The sequence below is a fragment of the Rhinoraja longicauda genome, chromosome 30 (assembly GCF_053455715.1).
Source record: "Rhinoraja longicauda isolate Sanriku21f chromosome 30, sRhiLon1.1, whole genome shotgun sequence".
Lineage (NCBI taxonomy): Eukaryota > Metazoa > Chordata > Chondrichthyes > Rajiformes > Arhynchobatidae > Rhinoraja > Rhinoraja longicauda.
Window position 1 is genome coordinate 6,122,696 of NC_135982.1, and position 21,525 is coordinate 6,144,220.

Sequence of the window (21,525 nt, forward strand, 5' to 3'; positions counted from 1 at the left end):
AACAGTCTTTCCAGATGAGACAGAGGTTCACCTGCACCTCCTCCAACCTCATCTATTGCATCCGCTGCTCCAGATGTCAACTTATTTACATCGGCGAAACCAAACGCAGGCTCGGCGATCGTTTCGCTCAACACCTTCGCTCAGTCCGCCTTAACCAACCTGATCTCCCGGTGGCTGAGCACTTCAACGCCCCCTCCCACTCCCAGTCTGACCTTTCTGTCTCCTCCAATGCCATAGTGAGGCCCACCGGAAATTGGAGGAGCACCACCTCATATTTCGCCTGGGCAGCTTGCAGCCCAGTGGTATGAACATTGACTTCTCTAACTTTAGATAGTTCATCTGTCCCTCTCTTCCCCTCCCCCTTCCCAGTTCTCCCTCCATCTTCCTGTCTCCACCTATATCCTTCCTTTGTCCCGCCCCCCTAACATCAGTCTGAAGAAGGGTCTCGACCCGAAACGTCACCCATTCCTTCTCTCCCGAGATGCTGCCTGACCTGCTGAGTTACTCCAGCATTTTGTGAAATAAATACCTTCGATTTGTACCAGCACCTGCAGTTATTTTCTTGCAGTATGTAGAGGGTTTGTATCACCAGTTGCTGCAAACACTGTCCAGTGATTTGGTTGCAGAGGCAGCAAAGGGCAACCCAGAGCGACTGCCACAGTCAGAACTCACGGGGAGAGGTGGCGGAGTCCACAGCGCTCAGTCTCAGCTCCCCCCCCCCCGGTTCCGCTAATTTTATGGAGACCAGGAAGGAGGACAACTTCAATTTGGAGCACGACAGCACCGAGACGACAGCACCGAGACGACAGCACCGAGAGGCAAGAAACAGTCAGAGACTGCAGAGACTGGCGGACCCAGCCCACCCCACTATCAAAAGCATCTGCACGAAGCGCTGCCTCTAAAAGTGTACCATGTATCACCCAGGATCTCCACCATCCGCTCCCTGCCCTCTTCTCACTCCTACGGCCGGGCGGGAGGTACAGAAGCCCTCGCAGCTACGGCTTGCCTGCAGTCCGTTTCTCTTTTGTGTTTTTTGTTGTTTTTGTCTGAATTGTAGTTTAAATATGATGTAGTGTTTGTGGTTGTGTGTTATGTGGGGTGGGGGGGGGGGGGGGGACTGTAACATTGTCTCTCCCGAACGGAGACCCGACCTTTGTTTTCTGTGTCGTGTCTCCGTTCTCGCTGCGGCCTACCACCGGCCATGCACCTGGAGCTGGCGGCCTCCACCTGGGACCACCTGGGGCTCTGGTTCGCAGAGCCCGCGGCCCTGCCCGTCTCACCACCTGCGGCGCTGGCTGCCTTCGGATGCTGCGGGAGCGGCTGCGACTCGTCTCCGGAGGCTCCGGCGCGGGGCCGCCTGGACGTCGGAAGCCCGCAGGCCCCTGGGAGGGGGCCGACATCGGGAGCTCCGGCAGCAGCAGCGTCTTCGCCCGCCCCGAATCGCGGGGCTTGGGTCGGCCCGCCGCGGACCTTTCACCGTCCGGCGCGGCGCATCAATGTCGGGAGCCCCGACCGCCCCGACGTGGCAACTCCAACAGCCTGACCGCGGGAGAAGACGGCAGGGGAAGAGAAAAGACATTCTGGCCTTCCATCACAGTGAGAAGGGGACTGGAGGAGACTCACTGTGATGGATGTTTCTTTTGTTTGGTGTTGTTTTATGATCGTGTGTGTTATTGCATTTTTATTGCTTATTTTTATTGGTCTTATTGTTGGACTGCGGGTAATTTTTCATTTCACTGCACATTTATGCGTGTGTGACAAATAAATGGACTATTGACTATTGAGAGGCCTGAAGTCTCACACCACCAGGTTCAGGAACAGCCACTCTCCTGCAACCATCAGGTTCTTGAACCAACCAGCACAACCCTAATCCTACCTCAGCCAACTCTTGCACCGGTGTGCATTAAATGTTGGCCATCTGTACGATGCCCACGTTCAATGTGGATAAAAAGAAAAGCAAAATGGAATGATTTAACATTTGACAGGAGGCAGCAAAGTGGTGCAGCGGGTAGAGCTGCTGCCTCACAGCGCCACAGACCCAGTTTCGATCCCTTACTCGGGTGCTGCCTGTGCGGAGTTTGCATGTTCTCCCTACGACCGCGTGGGTTTTCTCCGAGTGCTCCCGTTTCCTCCCACATCCCATTTCTCCCGTGCGGGTTTGTAGGTTAATTGGCCCGCTGTAAATAGTGCGTAGGGAGTGGATGAGTAAGTGGGATAAACATAGAACTAGAGTGAACGGGTGTTTGCGGGTCGGTGTGGGCCTGTTTCCCTGCTGTACATTTCAAAGCCAAGCAGCAAGATGCGATTAACAGTGAATTAACAGTGAACAGTTAACTATTGTCTATTGTCTATTGAATGAGGTGAACCACCAAGAAACTTGCCGCAAAGAAGTAAGAAGAGACGAGAGACTTACCACATAGCCATGATCATTCATGTTCAGGATCAGGTTTTGGCCCATTACAGCCAGCCCGATGAGTGCGATGTCAGCTCTGTAGAGGAGGACAGAAAGCACTTTAATGCCCGAACCCAGTTCCATTACATTCACACCTTGGGTCCCGAGGGGGGTCGGGAGGTGGGGGAGGGGGGGGGGGGGAGAGAAGGGAGCACTCAGAATGTTAACGTCACAGATAGAGTTGCCATCAGCTCCTACGATGGAGTCTCTGCGATCACACAAGTCAGCAGAGTGAGACGTCACCCTTGGGCACCACCTTGAAACTACCGGTCCCTCATCATTTTCACCATCGGTCGGTTCCCTGCGTTTCCACGTCGGCCGTCTTTGCAGAGGGAGGATAGAACAATTTGTGCTTCATGCTAAGGGTGCCAGAAGTTATGGGGAGAAGGCAGGAACATGGGGTTGGGAGGTTCAGTTCAGTTCATTGTCACGTGCACTGAGGTACAGTGAAAAGCTTTTGATGCGTGCTAACCATTCAGCAGAAAGAGAATACCATCGAGCCATTCACAGTGTACAGATACAGGATAAAGGACAGTGTACTGCATCTGCCACGCATCTGCCCACTCACTCAACCTGTCCAGGTCACCCTGCAACCTCCTAACATCCTCTTCACAGTTTACACTGCCACCCAGCTTTGTGTCATCCGCAAACTTGCTAGTGTTGCTTCTAATTCCCCCTACCAAATCATTAATATATATGGTAAACAGTTGCAGCCCCAACACCGAGCTTTGCGGCACTCCACTCGCCACTGCCTGCCATTCTGAAAAGGACCCGTTTACTCCTACTCTTTGCTGCCTGTCTGCCAACCAATTTTCTATCCATGTCAACACCCTACCCCCAATACCATGTGCTCTAATTTTAGTCACCAATCTCCCGTGCAGGACCTTATCAAAGGCTTTCTGAAAGTCTAGATACACTACATCCATTGGCTCCCCTTCATCCATTTTACTTGTCACGTCCTCAAAAAATTCCAGAAGATTAGTCAAGCATGATTTCCCTTTCATAACTCCATGCTGACTTGGACTTATCCTTTTACTGCTATCCAAATGCACCGTTATTACCTCTTTAATAATTGACTCCAGCATCTTCCCCACCACCGATGTCAGGCTAACTGGTCTGTAATTCCCCGTTTTCTCTCTCGCTCCTTTCTTGAAAAGTGGAATAACATTAGCTATCCTCCAATCCACAGGAACTGATCCTGAATCTATTGAACATTGGAAAATGATCACCAATGCGTCCACTATTTCTAGAGCCACCTCCCTGAGGACCCTGGGATGCAGACCATCAGGCCCAGGGGATTTATCAACCTTCAGTCCCATTAGTCTACCCAATACTGTTTCTCGCCTAATGAAAATTTCTTTCAGTTCATCTACTCCCCTAGATCCTCTGTCCTCCAGTACATCTGGGAGATTGTTTGTGTCTTCCTTAGTGAAGACAGATCTGAAGTACCTGTTCATCTCTTCTGCCATTTCATATGATGAGCATTGGACAGCACTGGGCCTGTATTTGCTGGAGTTTAGAAGGATGAGGGGGGACCTCATTGAAAGTTACCGAATAGTGAAAGGCCTGGACAAAGTGGATGTGGAGAGGATGTTTCCACTGGTGGGAGAGTCTAGGACCAGAGGCCACGGCCTCAGAATAAAAGGATGTATCTTTAGGAAGGAGATGAGGAGGAATTTCTTTAGTCAGAGGGTGGTGAATCTGTGGAATTCATTGTCACATAAGGCTATGGAGGCCAAGTCAGTGGATATTTTTTGAGGCAGAGGTTGATAGATTCTTGATTAGTACGGGTGTCCGGGGTTATGGGGAAAAGGCAGGAGAATGGGGTTAGAGGAGGAGAGATTGAAGATTGAATGGCGGAGTAGACTTGATGGGCCGAATGGCCTGATTCTGCTCTGAGAGATTATGAACAAAATAGACCCACTCCCTGGTGCAGATTGATTAGTTAGCAACAGAAGTAAAGTACAAGGAGGCCTATAAGAGCCACAGAATAATATTGGGTACAGGAGAAAAGTCACTGTAAACACATTTGAAGAAAGGCAGAGTCATCTTCATTAAAGAAAGGCATCAATGCCCGGATGGCAAAAGGTTGTTTTAACTCAGGACCAGGTTAAGCATTGTGAAATCTGCATTGTATCATCCCCACAGCAAGTTTGGTTTGATGGCAATTACAAATATCAATCCTGATTGTTCTCTCCTTGCACAACTTCCCCTTGCCAATTCAATACTTGCTGCAAAAATCTTAACTACAGTATTGCAAAACAGGACAAACACTCCCAGGATTCTTGTGAAGTCGAGCAATAGATGTTCACAGTAACTCACGGTGGAACTTCCCGATACCAACCCACCTGTGCAATGAGGAAATACCAGTCTTCCGGCTTGCTGCACAGCCAAAACTTTAAAAGGACAGAAGGACTGTGCAGAGGATTGAAATCCAAATATTACCCATTTAAAACACACTTGGCCAGGTACACAGATAGGAACGGTGTAGAGGCATATGGACCAAACGTGGGCAAACAAGGCACCTTGATCAGCAACGATGAGAAGGGCCGATGGGCCTGTTTCCGTGCTGTATCAGTCCAAACTAAACCAGACTCTGAAGTGTCGTGGTTGCACTCGGGATTTCTGCTTTTGTTTCTTGTATTTTTGCACTATTTTGGATTTTTCTTTCATTGATTTTTTTCCCGATGTTTATTATATATCTATTGCTTACTGTGTTTTACAAAACCAGCTGTACTGCTGCCAGTCAGAATATCATTGTTCTGTTTCGGTACATATGACAATAAAACACTCTTGACTATGACTCTATGACTATGATTTATGACCTCCCATTTCTTCTCCCTCACCTTTATTGCAATACTCTCAGCCTTGCTAATGACCAAACACCTTTCAAAGTTGTGTTTTAATCCATTAAAGCCAGGGCTGTCACTGGATCTTAGTTTATGGGATGGATTTACTCCTTATGAAAAATACACCTGAGGGTAGAATTACATATGTCTTTCTTCCAAATTAGCTTGTGCTTTGAATCAAAGAGGTTTTGACTTGAGACAGACACAAAGTGCTGGAGTAACTCAGCAGGTCAGGCAGCACCTCAGGAGAGTAAGGATAGGTGACTTTTTGGGTCGGGACCTTTCTTCAGATTTAAAACAGTCTTAATAGAAATAAACAATACAGTCTGAAGAAGGTCCTGAAACGTCATTTATCATTTTTCCAGAGATGCTGCCTGATCTGCTGAGTTATTCAATGATACTTTATTGCCACATGTACCTGCGTACAGTGAAATGCTTTGTTTGCATGCAACCCGGTAAAATCATACACAGACGTACACATAGAGCCACCACATTTCCAGCAAAGTTATAAAAGTTCACGGAACATCACTCTAGTTACTCCAGCGCTTTGGGTCTATCTTTGATATAAACCAACATCTGCAGTTCTTTGTTCCCCAGCATTGACGAGCTTGATAGGAGCCGACTGCAGGGTGGGCCAGGTACAGAGGCTGATAAAACATTATAATTTACAATTTAAAGGTCGACAGGTCAGGCCACACCGACCCAATAGACAATAGGTGCAGGAGTAGGCCATTCGGCCCTTCAAGTCAGCACCACCATTCAATGTGATCATGGCTGATCATCCACAATCGGTACCCAATTCCTGCCTTCTCCCCATATCCCATGACTCCGCTATCATTAAGAGCTCTATCTAACTGACTCAGTACAGGATGATTTGTTAATCAAGAAAGTGACCTTCAGCAAGCTTCAAGTACAATTACTTGGCATTGTCTCCTCAAATAGTTCAATTATACTTGAAGTGATGAGGAAAAAAATGTGGTGTATGGCGGTGTGTGTGTAGTGGTGTGTGTGCGTGGCGGTGTGTGTGTGTAGTGGTGTGTGTGTTGGTGGTGTGTGTGTGTGAGGGTGAATGTGTGTGTGTCGGTGGTGTGTGTGGCGGTGGGGTGTGTGTGTGTGGCGGTGGTGCGTGTGTATGGCAGTGGTGTGTGTGGCAGTGGTGTGTGTGAGTGTGATGAGTGTTGATGTGTGTGTGTCGGTGGCGTGCATGTGTTTGTGTGGCGGTGGTGCGTGAGTGTGTGAGGCGGTGTGTGTGTAGGTGTGTATTTGAGTGTGTGTAGGGCTGTGTGTGTGTGCGGCGGCGGTGGTGTGTGTTTGTGAGGCTGTGTGTGTGAGGCGGTGGTGTGTGTTTGTGAGGCTGTGTGCATGTCTGTGTGTGGCGGTGGTGTGTGTGTGTATGTCGGTGGTGTGCATGTCTGTGCGTGGCGGTGGTGTGTGTGTGTGAGGCTGTGTGTGTGTGTGTGTGTGAGGTTGTGTGTGTGGCGGCGGCGGTGGTGGTGTGTGTGTGGCTGTGTCACACACACACCACCACCTCACACACACACAGCCTCACACACCACCGCCGCCGCCACACACACACATAGCCACACACACAGTGTGTGGCGGCGGTGGTGTGTGTGAGAGAGTGTGTGTGTGAGAGAGTGTGTGTGAGTGTGTGAGTGTGTGTGGGCAGCGGCGGGGTTGCTACTCACTGAGCCATGGTGGTGAGTCGTCTTGTCTGGTGTGGCCGTGTATGTTGCACCCTGCCTGTATCACTTCACCCGCCGCCTCCCATTGGCCAGCGCCACATTGCTACACCGCGTTCCACGCAGCGGCGCTCTGTGATTGGCCGCCCGGTGTATCAGTCGCGGGGGGGCGGGCGGGCGAGGGGCCGCTACAGCACCCGGCAATGAGTGAGGTGCCTGGACAGAGGGAGGCGGACGGGAGACCATCCGAGGCCTGGTTTAGGGCCGCCCATCGACTCCATCTCTGCTCCATTACTTCGGACGGATAGCCTGAGCTCAACCAATGATGTCAGCTGAGCTGAGCAGAGCAGAGCAGAGGCTGAATCAATTTCCTGCAAGTCAACATGACTAAACACTTTGGGCAGGAAGGAACTGCAGATGCTGGCTTAGTCTTAGACCACAGTTAGACACAAAAAGCTGGAGTGACTCAGTGGGTCAGGCGGCATCTCTGGAGAAAAAGAATAGGTGACTTCTGAAGGTCGGAGATGCTGCCTGACCTGCTGAGTTACTCCAGCATTTTGTGAATAAATCGTTTTGTACCAGCATCTGCAGTTATTTTCTTATACATCTCTGGAAGTGCTGCACTGGAGCGTCACCTTAGATTTCTCAGCCCAATTTTCAATCTCAAATATAAATTTTATTCAGAGTAAAAATATATATGAAACAAAAACTCTTCATACATTCGCTTTGTCTGTGCGTTCAGTAGCGTCACACTCAGTAGTATTCACACTTGTAAACAAAACACCCTTGCCTCTCACGTGGCCAACAGGGGGGGATATCCCTTCCCTTGTATGAGGGGTGTCCCCTGTAGACTGCCCTCAATGACCAGCAGTGGAAGGACCCTAGACTGTGGCCCTCCCCCACAGAGCCTGTGCGCAACTATCTAGCATGCTCCACCCACTGAGAATAGCTAAGCAAAGAAGCACGGCCTACGTTTCGAGGGAAATATTAATCTGTTGCAAAATTAAACTTCCAGAACTTCTTCCCCGTAATGACCGCACTTAACGACTTTAGAGGTTTTAAATCGATGATTCCAGAGCAGCCACAGCCAGACATAAAAACAGTTTTTTTCCACGAGTGATAGTTCTACTCAATAACCAAAGTCTGTAGTCTCTTTTTTGCTCTGGTTTATTTTACCCACATGTTTAGACCATAATGATGTATCCTTATTGTTTTGATGCGGTTATGCTTTATTCTTAATTGTTAACTGTATGTTTGTGTTGTCGTTTGTGAGCAGAGCACCGAGGCACATTCCTTGTATATGCACATACTTGGCCAATAAACGTATTCATTCATTCATTCATTCATTCATTCATTCATTCATTCATTCATTCATTCATTCATTCAGGGGTTTCCTATTCATTCACAGGATTTACGAGCGGCATCGACAAGGGAGATAACAGAATTTTTCCCCCTGATAATGGTGGTGTCACAGAGAGTTGTGAATCTGTGGAATTCTCTGCCTCAGAAGGCAGTGGAGGCCAATTCTCTGAATGCATTCAAGAGAGAGCTAGATAGAGCTCTTAAGGATAGCGGAGTCAGGGGGTATGGGGAGAAGGCAGGAACGGGGTACTGACTGAGAATGATCAGCCATGATCATATTGAATGGTGGTGCTGGCTCGAAGGGCCGAATGGCCTACTCCTGCACCTATTGTCTATTGTCTATTGTGTCAAAACCAAAGGGCATCTAAGATGTTCAGTAGGGGTTTGAGGAGGAATTTCTTCAACCAAAGGGTGGTTGGCGTCTGGAACACACTGGATGGTGAAGGCAGATACTCTCACTACTTTTAAGCGGCATGTAGACGTGCATCTGAACTGTCACGGTATGGAAGCCTCCAGACCAAGTATTGGTGTGTGGGATTAGTGTGGATGGGCGACGGATGGTTGGCATGGACACTGTGGGCTGAGGAGTCTTTACTCAATGACTCATTGAGAATTTGGATAGTGATGGAAAGGCAAGTTTTCCTTATTCAACACCAGAACTGATTTCAATGCAGAATGATGGGTGAATGGTCAGGTCAGGCAGCATCTGGGGTGGGAATGGACAAAGTAGAGACATTTTTGTGTCAGGATCCTACTTCGGACGAGATCAGTCAGGCCTAATTTAAAGAAGGGCCCTCAGATGATGTCTGACTTGCTGAGTTCCTCCAGCACTTTGTATTTTGCTCAAGATGACATCATCTGCAGTCTGTTGTATCTCCACCTGAATGGATTTGCTTGGTAGGTTTTTAGACAATAGACAATAAGTGCAGGAGGAGGCCATTCAACCCTTCGAGCCAGCACCGCCATTCAATGTGATCATGACTGAATATTCTCAATCAGTACCCCGTTCCTGCCTTCTCCCCATACCCCCTGACTCCGCTATCCTTAAGAGCTCTATCTAGCTCTCTCTTGAATGCATTCAGAGAATTGGCCTCCACTGCCTTCTGAGGCAGAGAATTCCACAGATTCACAACTCTGTTAGGGACAGAGGACAGCAAAGAATCTGTACCTCATTGTACTTGTGCATATAATAATAAACTTAACTTGCACTTTTCTCCCTTAGCTGTAGCTTATAGATATCACCATTGTGGACCAGATATCAAATAATGATGAGACGGGAGTACAGGAAGGAGATTGAGAACCTCGTGTCCTGGTGTCGAGACAACAACCTTTCTCTCAATGTCAGCAAGACAAAGGAGATGGTGACCGACTTCAGGAAGCAAAGCGATGCACATACCCCACTTTGCATCGATGGGGCCGAAGTAGAGATGGTTGAAATACATCTCCAAAAACTGCTGGACCACCCATATTGAAGCAACAACCAGGAAAGCACACCAACCCTTCTACTTCCTTAGAAGGCTTAGGCAGTTTGGCATGTCCCCTGCAACTTTCACCAACTTCTACAGATGCACCATAGAAGCTATTTTATCGGGATGCATCACTGCTTGGTTTGGGAACAGCTCCATCCAAGACCGCAAGAAACTGTAGCAAATTGTGGACGCAGCCCAGACCACCACCCAAACCAACCTCCCTCCCACTGATAGACACAAAAAGCTGCAGTACTCAGCGGGACAGGCAGCATCTCTGGAGAGAAGGAATGGGTGACATTTCGGGTCGAGACCCTTCTTCAGACTGGTGAGGGATAAGGGAAATGAGAGATATAGACGGTGATGTGGAGAGATAAAGAACAATGAATGAAAGATGTGCAAAAAAGTAACAATGATAAAGGACACAGGCCATTGTTAGATGTTTGTTGGGTGGAAATGAGAAGCTGGTGCGAATTGGGTGGGGGAGGGATAGAGAGAGAGGGAATGCCGGGGCTACCTGAAGTGAGAGAAATTATTCATACCACTGGGCTGTAAGCTGCCCAAGCGAAATATGAGATGCTGTTCCTCCAAGTTGCGTTTAGCCTCACTCTGACAATGGAGGAGACCGAGGACAGAAAGGTCTGTGTAGGAATGGGAAGGAGAATTCAAGTGTCCAGCAACCGGGAGATCAGGTTGGTTCAAGCGGGATGAGCGAAGGTGTTCCCCCCCATTCCTAACCAGTCTGAAGAAGGGTCTCGACCCGAAACGTTGCTCATTCCTTCCCTCCAGAGACGCTGCCTGTCCCGCTGAGTTACTCCAGCTTTTTGTGTCTATCTTCGGTTTAAACCAGCATCTGCACTTCCTTCTTACACACTCCCTTCCATTGACTCCATTCATACCTCACACTGCCTCAGGAAGGCCAGCAGCATAATCAAGGACGAGTCACACCCCGGCCACTCCCTCTTCTCCCCTCTCCCATCAGGCAACAGGTACAGAAGTGTGAAAACACACACCTCCAGATTCAGGGACAGTTTCTTCCCAGCTGTTACCAGGCAACTGAATCATCCTACTATAACCGGAGAGCAGTACTGAACTACTATCTACCTCATTGGTGACCCTTGGACTATCTTTAATCGGACTTTACTGTCGGTACCTTGCACTAAACGTTATTCCATTATCATGTATCTGTACCCTGTAAATGGCTCTATTGTAATCATGTATTGTCTTTCCTGACTGGTTACCACACAAAAAACTTTTCACTGTACATCAGTGACAACAAACCCCCCTCGTTCTCACCTTCCACCCCACCAGCCAGCGGATCCAACAAATCATCCGCCAACATTTCCGTCACCTTCAATGGGACCCCACTACTGGCCACATCTTCCCATCCCCTCCCCTTTCTGCGTTCCGCAGAGACCGTTCCCTCCGTAACTCCCTGGTCCACTCGTCCCTTCCTACCCAAACCACCCCATCCCCGGGCACTTTCCCCTGCAACCGCACGAGATGCAACACCTGTCCCTTTACCTCCCCCCTCAACTCTATCCAAGGACCCAAACAGTCTTTCCAGGTGAGACAGAGGTTCACCTGCACTTCCTCCAACCTCATCTATTGCATCCGCTGCTCTAGATGTCAACTTATTTACATCGGCGAAACCAAACGCAGGCTCGGCGATCGCTTTGCTCAACACCTGCGCTCGGTCCGCGTTAAACAAACTGATCTCCCGGTGGCCGAGCACTTCAACTCCCACTCCCAGTCTGACCTTTCTGTCATGGGCCTCCTCCAGTGCCATAGTGAGGCCCACCGGAAATTGGAGCAACAGCACCTCATATTTTGCCTGGGCAGCTTGCAGCCCAGCGGTATGAACATCGACTTCTCCAACTTTAGATAGTTCCTCTGTCCCTCTCTTCCCCTCCCCCTTCCCAGATCTCCCTCTATCTTCCTGTCTCCACCTATATCCTTCCTTTGTCCCGCCCCCCTGACATCAGTCTGAAGAAGGGTCTCGACCCGAAACGTCACCCATTCCTTCTCTCCCGAGATGCTGCCTGACCTGCTGAGTTACTCCAGCATTTTGTGAATAAATACCTTCAGTGACAACATTGTCACAATGTGACAACAAACACAACTAAACTAGATAATGGATCGATAAAGCACTAGACTAGCCAATAAAATTCAAAAGAATTGCAGATGCTGGAATTCTGAAAGAAAAAAAGAAAGTGTTGCAACAATTCAGGATTGGTAGCATTTGCAGAAATTAAGTCTTCATCAAGAACTGGGAGGTGAGAACGTGAACACTGTTTCACTTTCCACAGATGCTGTTTGACCTGTTGAGTTTTTCCAGCATTCTGTTTTTATTTCAGATTTTCAGTTTCTGCTGGGTTTTTTTTATTCCCCTCTCAAATTTCACCTTTGGAAAAGGACTGCAAATATGTATGCTATCATAATGAAATGTTGCTTGTCGTGAGCACATAGACGGTCAGTGTCGAGGAGCGTTGAGTGCTGGCTTATGATATCCCCTTCAACAAGGGAGACGGGGGATTATTTGGGCGACTCAGTGGCACAGCTGGTAGAGCTGCTGCCTCAGGACCGGAGATGTGGGTTTCATTCCTGACCCCTGGTGCGGTCCGTGTGGAGTATGCATATTTTCCCTGTGGGCTTCCTCCAGTTGCTCCAGATTCCTCCCACATCCCAAAGACATGTGGGTTTGCAGTTTAATTGGCCTCTTTACAATTGTAACATAGAACCAGTGTGAATGGGTGATCAATGATCAGCATGGGCTCGGTGGGCCAAAGGGCTTGTTTCCATGTTGTATCGCTAAACTATATCCAGTGGTGCAACTGGTAGTGCTCCAGCCTCACAGCCCCCTGGAGCTGCATTCAATTTTGTGTGTGTGTGTCTGTCTGTCTGTATGTGTGTGTGTGTCGTCTGTATGTCTGTGTGTGTGTCTGTGTGTGTGCATGTGTCTGTGTGTGCCTGTGTGTGTGCGTGTGTGTGTCTGTGTTTGTGTGTGTGTGTGTGCCGGTGTGTGTGTCTGTGTGTGTGCATGTGTGTGTCTGTGTGTGTGCCGGTGTGTGTGCCGGTGTGTGTGTGTGCCGGTGTGTGTGTCTGTGTGTGTGCATGTGTCTGTGTGTGCCTGTGTGTGTGTGTCTGTGTGTCTGTGCATGTGTGTGTGCCGGTGTGTGTGTCTGTGTGTGTGGTGTGCACACACCATACTCCATGGAGGCTCAGATTTCTTTTTAAATCTAAAAGGCATATATTGATAGGTTACTTGGCTACTGTAAATTGTTCTTTATGTAGGTTAAGTGGCAAAAACCCCCTCACAAAAGGCTTGATGGTGGTCACGTGAGACAGCTTTCATTGCAGGAGATGAAGATGAGGGTTGGATGGGACTCATGGCATTGCTTGGCAGAGTTGTGTGGACCCAATGGGCCAGTGCTTCCTTCTGTGTCACAATACGCATGCTTAGTTCACTTACGCTCAGGCCCTCTTTGCCTACGTGATCTCCCGGTTGCCAAACATTTTAACTTCCCTTCCCACATCGACTTTCTGTCCTGGGCCTCCTCCACTGTCAAGAGTGAAGCCACGTGCAAATTGGAGGAACAGCACTTCATATTTCGCCTGACCCGCTGAGTTACTCCAGCATTTTGTGTCTATCTTCGGTGGATTTGAATTTGTGTTTCCTCATGTTAAGTTTGGAGTGGGGATTACTCAACCAGAAACACCATCACTATACTCCTGTGGAACAGTTCAAATAGTGCTAGTTTTATGTTGGGAGTAACTCAGCCCACCAGACAGCATCTCTGGAGAAAAGGAACAGGTGACATTTCGGGTCGAGACCCTTCTTCAGACTCAAATAGTCTGAGGAAGGGTCGCAACCCGAAATATCACCCATCCCTGATGCGCTGAGTTACTCCAACATTTTGTGGCCATCTTCGGTGTAAACCAGCATCTGCTGCTCCTTCCGACACGTTGAAAGTAATTTTCTCTGCTTGATCAGATTTGGAAGAGCAGTGAGTTCTCACATTTCCCTGTGTCTATTTTCTAACCCACATGAAAACCCCAATCAAAAAGCAAACCGCTGGAGGAACTCAGCGGGTTGAGCGGCATCTGTGGAGGAGGAAAGGAAGGGTCAGCGTTTTGTGGGGGCTGTGCCTCAGGACTGCACCCCCACCCACGGGTTCTTTGTGCCGTATCTCAGCTTGTTGGCTCTTACTAATGGTTCTCGAGAGAAGACACATTCTCTCCCTAATGTTTCTTAAGAACCCTACCCTTACTGTAAAAAATGTGTAGGCAGTGAAATATGCAGGGAGATCCCCGGCACTGTATAAACGCACAGTCTTTTATCAATTAAAATAATTAATTGATTGAAATATACAGCATGGAAACAGGCCCTTCAGCCCACCAAGTCGATGCCGACCATCAATCACCCATTCACACTAGTTCTATGTTATCCTACTTTTTTGTATGTATTCCCAGCACACTAGGGGCAATTTACAGAGGCCAATTAATCTACAAACCCGCATGTTTGGGCGGCACGGTGGCGCAGCGGTAGAGTTGCTGCTTTACAGCGAATGCAGCGCCGGAGTCTCAGGTTCGATCCTGACTACAGGTGCTGCACTGTACGGAGTTTGTACGTTCTCCCCGTGACCTGCATGGGTTTTCTCCGAGATCTTCGGTTTCCTCCCACACTCCAAAGACGTACAGGTATGTAGGTTAATTGGCTGGGTAAATGTAAAAATTGTCCCTAGTGGGTGTAGGATAGTGTTAATGTGCGGGGATCGCTGGGCGGCACGGACTTGGTGGGCCGAAAAGGCCTGTTTCCGGCTGTATATATATGATATGATATGATATGCCTTTGGGATGTCGGAGGAAACTAGAGCACCCGGAGAAAACCCACGCTGTCACAGGGAGAAGGTACAAACTCTACAACAGACAATGCCCGAGGTCAGGATTACACCCGTGATTCGGGTGCTGAGGCAGAAACTCTACCACCTGTGCCACTAGTTTTAGAGATACAGTATTGAAACAGGCCCTTCGGCCCATGCCAGTTCATTGGTTCTACGCTGCACACCTGGGAAAATTTACAGAAGCCAATTAATCTACAAACCTGTACATCTTTGGAGCATGGAATGAAACTGCTGGTGAGGACCTGGAGAAAACCCACGCGGTCACGGGGAGAACGTACAAACTCTGTACAGACAGCACCCGAGATCAGGATCGAACCAGGGTCTCTGGCACTGTGAGGCAGCAACTCCACCAGACATGCTGCCCAGATAATTCCTCCTTCTCCCTTGTTGAGGGGGATATCATAAGTTACTATTTATAAGCCATACATAGTGTGCCACTGAGCCACCCTAAATTATTGCTTGAAGAATTCTTCAGATGGCTTCTCCCAACATTACACATGGATGAAGTATAAATAAAGAGGCAATTTTATCTTCGATATGCTCTGGTTGGAGTTTTATTGTTACTTCATTCACTAAACAGGTCGGAGGTGCAGCTTACCATACACAGAATTAGATATCTCTTTTACACGTCTATGCTATACAGCGAATGGATTATAATTAGTACAAATACATGAAATATTTACAATTTTAAGTCTTTATACCTCAAGCTTGGTTCAACATATATTTACAAAATAAAAATTATGAATGTGTAGCCACCCTTATGAAGTATAATAAATAATATACAGTGTCGATGCACTCCTCTGAAGGATCAGGTGTTGATAGGAAGCACAATAAATCAATCCGAACTAAAATATTATCTGGAGCTACCTTGGATTGTGGTCAACCAGCCACAACAGACTAAAGTTAAAGTAAAAACACACAGGTAAACAGATCACCAGTACATTCAGTAAACCTATGAACAGCAGCTATGATATCTTCCTTTTCACTGGCCTTACTTCCTCGTTTTATTTTGAGGGGGACTGTGTAACTCATTCATTCACACAAGTTGAATTTCAAGTTGATTAAAAAAAGAACTAAGTCAAAATCTACAAAATAATTTCCTCTCCGCATGACGTCGAATAAATAGTGTGCGGTTGAAGTGGTCTCAGTGGCTATCATGTAGCTGAAGTATCAGTGGAGATCTGACCACTTGTTTAACTCAGTGGGTCAGGCACCATCTCTGGAGAACATTGATCGGTGACATTTTGGGTCGGGATCTGAAATGTCACCTATTCGTGTTCTCCAGAGATGCTGTGTGTGTAGGAAGGAACTGCAGATTCTGGCTTACGCCGAAGATAGACACAAAATGCTGCCTGACCCACTGAGTTACTCTAGCATCTTGTCTCTTCTCCAGAGATGCTGCCTGACCTGCTAAGCTACTCCAGCAATTTGTGTCTTTTTTTCTGCAGTTCCTTATTTCTACATTTGACCACTGGTTTAGATGATTTACACTTTTTGTTTTACAATGCAAAATGCACCAATGTTACCAATAACCATGTTTGATGAATAGTGCTCACTTGGAATATTATTAAAGCCGAAAAATAAAAAAGACAGTTTATTGAATTCTATCATTCTTTCTTTGAACCGTTTTCTTCCTTACCGCCACAAAAACCAAGTGGCTGTGACTATTTCACACCCCCAAGTGGCAGCAGGATGAGAGGGTACACAACATCCCACAGAAATGTTTAGCCTCTTGTGTAACAATTACTTCCTTAAAAGTGTGCAACTTATCGCAAACAAATATTTAAAAAAATAGTGCACCAGCTAACAATTACACATAGTGAGCGGAGGGGGGGGGAGGGGGAGAGAGATGGAGGGAGGGCATCTTTGCTCTGATAAAACTATTTATACACCCTTTAAGGTACAAACGGATATCGGATTCTGGGCTCCTAAATGAAACTGGATCTTCAATCTGAAAGTAGTTGTTAAGACCATGTAAAGTTTATAACATGTGAATATATACTTCTACTAGACTTGAGACTGGCAGAAGGTGAGGGCAAGGATTTCTGTTGCACTAGTTTAATAAAGTTAACACAATCAGGTATTTTTTTAAAAGTGGGTCTTACTTTTCTCGCCCAGTTTATCAGCACCACAGGTCAAATAACTCTTTTTTGAACATGTTGTAATATATTGTTATTATTTATTTATTTGGTAAATCTAATTAAACTATAGAAGTAAAATAGACCCTGATTTATCAAACTGTTGATTTAATTTAATAAGATTGGAGAATATTAAAAAATCATGGTTATAAAATATTGGAAGCATTATTTCTGTTGGTATGAACACTATACTAACACAGTGGGACACTACAACGTCTATAATAGAAATGTAAATGTTATCAATGGAGCTCTTCATTGATTTATTTGCACTCTTGCAGCACCCATGTTGTTCACCCAGGAGGCAGCTGGAAGCAGGGAAAAAATGTAAGACGTTCAAATTTCATTTCATGCATCCAGTGAAGACCTCCAGCTCACTAATCAAACACGTTTAATTCATACCTATCACCTTCAGACCAAGAATGGGAAGCTGAGGTACAACCCAAGTACACTGCAATGGGTTGAAATATTCAGTGGCTCAGCGCATGGAAGTTCAGCAGTCTAATTTTTCAGGCCTTGAAGCAATAACTGACCATTGCATGGTACAATTATTTGTCCCAATCGACTCTGCTGTTGCCCATGCTCTGGAGGCTGCCTGACCTCTGGCATGGACAGCTCACTGAATGTTCTGTCGACTGGCTGGCTTCAGTCACCCAATGCATTGAGTCAACGAGACAACCTGACTTCATTTGCCTTGCGTGCTTCACACCACGTGTGCTACAAAACCCTGCACAGATGACGGCTGTCAATCTGCAGTCAAACATGCAGCCACATACCTGTTCAATTTTACCAGCTTTTAGTTTCATGCCATCTGTATTACTTTGGAGACTGTAATGTAAATCTGTCCCTTTCATTCCTTCATCGAGACTTGAACATTTTTAATGCAAGTCTCATGAGGAAATACATTTGAGGTGTGGGAGCACATTTAGGTGTCTAGAGGTATGGAGACATAGTTAAAGAATGTCTTGACAGAAATAAAGCAAAACACTTTTTTTTTTCCTTAAGCAAAGCCTGCAACATAAAAAAGGGGTTCATTTAAACTATAAAATAACGTGCTTGTGTTTACAAGCATTATGTGCACTAATCTGCCTTTAGCGGGCCCAATTCTTTACACCAGAATGTGACCACGGGCACTTGTGCCTTTACATCAGTGAACACCATGACCTGTAGGTTTGCTGGCCTCAGTCACGCTCTCCTGTCCCTTCAGCAGGTTTCTGTAGCTTGGACAAAGTGCCCGAGGCCAATTAAACATAAAGCTGGGTAGACTGGAGGTATGGGGACACATTTGGGTGTCTCGAGGTATGGGGAGATATTAAAAGAATGCATAATGCAGCTGATTTTGTAAAGAAGCTAATTAGTCCTCCGTATCCTAAAAGGATTCTGGTGCTTCATGTTATTCTTGCTTAAAAAAAATAAGACACAAATAGTCTCCTTCTGTGCCCATATCTATCTGTGAGCCCAAAGCTTAGTTACGAGTCCACATGTAATGTACATTAAGGGTACCCAAGCTTTGATGATGAGTGTATTGAAGGGCACGTCATTTATCCATTCACATTAGTTATGTTCCGTCTGAATGGATTTGATATTGGAGTTGGATATTATTATCTGACTTACTGGGTTTACAGAACTTATCGTTATGCTTATTCCGTTAATCAAGCACCAGGTGCTGTACAAGTATCGATTCCCTGATGCTTCCAGACTAATAAAAATAAATATGCACTTGTCTTAAACTTTTCTATGATGGATCATTTCAATTACAAGTTCAACTTTTTAAAAAGCTAACATGATAACAGGATTTAGGGAATCAGATACTAATTAAGGATTGAAAATCCAGTTTCTAGTTTTAGACAAGAGTTGTTTCTCAGGTCCAGAGCAAAGATTGAACTGGGGTTGGAGCAGAACAAAACTGTAAAATGTGCACCATAAACGTGGGGCTGGCAAATCTCAAGTGAATTACCAAACCAACTTTCATCCTGATACCTCTTGTACCGACAATCAAAATGGCCCCTCCCTCATTACTCCATACATGTTCAACATATTTCCTTCATTTCTACTCAAGTAAATCAGTGCCGATCAGTAATTAAAGCAGCTTACAGTCTCCCGGTAATTGTTCCATGAAAGTCCAGTTGACAGCATCACAGGATCCATTTTGATCAAACTCTACCCTGGAAATCATGACCTTCAGTGACTTATAGGAAAAAGTGCATACGTACTGTAGGATAATTAGCAGTGATGTCAAGTTGTGGGTCTGTTAACTGCACATGGCCATAAATGCTCTTTGAAGTCCAGTTCCATCGTCTGTGTCAATACTGGGGAAGCGTGAGTCACACAGAAAGCATTTGTAGGTGGTTCTACTGCAATTCCTCATCTGGCAACAATCAGGCTATCAACGTGCCCTACAATGAATGGATGGCTTTAAACCTGCGCAAGGGAAGCCAAGGTCATGAGCCAGATACACTTCCCTGCCACAATAGTTTGGCAGGATGCCACATTCTTGCCAAGCCCTGAATGTTTCTACCTTTTGAAGAATAACCATGTGCATGTACCATTCTGTTTTCATGCCATTCATTGCAATGCCCCCAGCCTTTCCATCCTCAGTGATGGGAGTATCTTCAATATCATTTTTTGTTGGAATCATAGTCGTTCGGCAGCTATGCAAGTTGGAGGGATTGCTTTTGGCGATACAATCCGTGGAGGGAGGGAGGGAGGGGGGGGCAAATGCAAAAAGATTTGAGAAATACTGGAACGCAATTGCCTTTAGCCTGGTCGGTGGTCAGCTTGTCACATGCTGGGTTCGGGAGAAGGCATTTGGCAAGTGACGCGTGAGCAGGCACCTTAAGGATTCTTCATTGACCGCAGAGACAATAAATAGGTTGTGGAAACTTGAGAAAGAATATCAATGTGTAAAGACAGGGGATTAATCTGCAACAAACCCAGCTTCCAGCTAAACTGCCAAGACAGCAACACTTTGAAGAACATCTCGTGACATCGCCAAGCCCAGAAGGCAGCACCTCGGCCTTGAAACATCTGCCTTATGTTCACTCAGATAGATCCAGGTACAGATTTGTACCTTTAATGAGGCCCTGGTCCAATGTTGTATCCTGTTGCTTTCTAAATAGCCTCTTCCTTTCAGAATAGTAGCTTTAGCTGCAAGTCACTCAGCAGGAAAAGGGGATGGCAGTGGGTAAAATCCTTAATGCAACTTAACAGATTTAGAAAGCAAAGTTGTTTCTGGGACATCTGTGTGTGTGTGGGGAATGCATCTTTGCGCACGATGGTTGTGGAGAATTTCCAGATCCCCATCTGGCATGGAGGTCAGCTATTTCAGGACATTCCTCCCGACCCGTGATGACTACCCTCCAAAGCACCCTCCCTCACTGAAACACAGGCATCTTCTCACCGACAATCCTCAGTCACATCCACGCGTTGCCGGCCAAGTCCAGCCATTGCATAAAGAGGGGCCTATGGCAAACTTGTCCCTGTCGGTCGGCACACTCAAAGCAAACATGGACAGGGGAAGGAGAGCCCTAGCATCTGTGTAAGAGAGCAGCATACAACTTCAATCGTTTTCCCTGGTAGCTCTCAGTGCTATTCTGTTACACTATTGATCAGCGAGTCATCTTGTTCAAAGCCGCTCGCTTTCTCATCTTGTGTGAAGTAGAGGGACCGTGTATCTCCGGAATGATTTTCACCCTCTACCGCACTGGGCCAGGCAATCCCGCCAAGTTCACAGCTGCTGCCTCCCTGGCAGCTGCAGCATTCCCAAGTACCGGGGGGGGGGGGGGGGGGGGGGGATCAGGAAGCAATATCCCAGCACACACGCACAACCTGTCCCTGAAAGGAACAGCTACCCTGCAACATCACTCATCGGGCAGGAGCCTGCCCCTCTCTACCCTGCCTCCACTTACAGCCTGACGCTAGTTGTGGTTATCACGCAGTCACTGTTCAAGAGGCTGCATTTGGATAGGTAGCACAGACAATGACATCCTACAGACACGAGAAAAACAGCAGGAGAGTGGAGGGAAGTGGTTAATCGTGCACACACTTGACTATTTTACAACATGCTACTACCAGATTGGAATGGATGTAAAGGAAAAGCATTCTGTTAACTAGAAAATAAAAAGGTGCTCGGACAGAGAGTTAAGCCACAGGTCTACATGTACAGGAGAAACGGTCAGGGATCACAAAGGTTAACAGCAACACTTGAATGTTCAGAAGGCAAGTCAGAATATCCACGTCATTTCTTGCTCTCCGCAGAAGGTTTGGCTTCACATCGTCGGTTGCCCTGAACGTCTTCGAGCGAGTTTCGACCTAAAGGAAAGCAGAAAGCCAACATGATTAACTAGTGTTGTGGTTCCGACCCATTCCAAAATAGAAAAGCACCAGTAACTTGCATTTATTGAGCGATGTTAATGCTCTAAACCATACTGTACCAAGGCACTTTCAGGAATCTTAAGAAATTAAATATCATGTCGTGTTACATTAGTTTTACTTTTATATAATTAATCGAGTTGAAATCGTTGGCTATAATATGTAGGAAAATAACTACAGATGCTGGTACAAATCGAAGGTATCACAAAAAGCTGGAGTAACTCAGCAGGTCAGGCAGCATCTTGGAGAGAGGGAATGGGTGACGTTTCGGGTCGAGACCCTTCAGAGATACCGCCTGTCCCGC

The 21,525-nt window shown here is 46.7% G+C and overlaps 2 protein-coding genes across 13 annotated transcripts in view; both read right to left on the bottom strand.

Moving 5' to 3' along the window:
- Window positions 1–7,099, bottom strand: part of pgd (phosphogluconate dehydrogenase) — a 39,332-nt gene extending 32,233 nt beyond the window's left edge. Inside the window, exons 1-2 of the mRNA XM_078425321.1 lie at window positions 6,990–7,099; window positions 2,414–2,489 (exon numbers count right to left, since the gene is read on the bottom strand). Coding sequence (XP_078281447.1) covers window positions 2,414–2,489; window positions 6,990–6,997 — 84 coding nt within the window. The 5' untranslated portion in view covers window positions 6,998–7,099. The remainder of the gene's footprint in view (window positions 1–2,413; window positions 2,490–6,989) is intronic.
- Window positions 7,100–15,248: 8,149 nt separating this feature from the next.
- Window positions 15,249–21,525, bottom strand: part of kif1b (kinesin family member 1B) — a 271,960-nt gene continuing 265,683 nt past the window's right edge. For all 12 annotated transcript variants that reach the window (XM_078425318.1, XM_078425314.1, XM_078425310.1 and 9 more), the window contains one exon: window positions 15,249–21,161. In XM_078425318.1, the coding sequence (XP_078281444.1) occupies window positions 21,119–21,161 (43 nt within the window). In that variant the 3' untranslated portion in view covers window positions 15,249–21,118. The remainder of the gene's footprint in view (window positions 21,162–21,525) is intronic.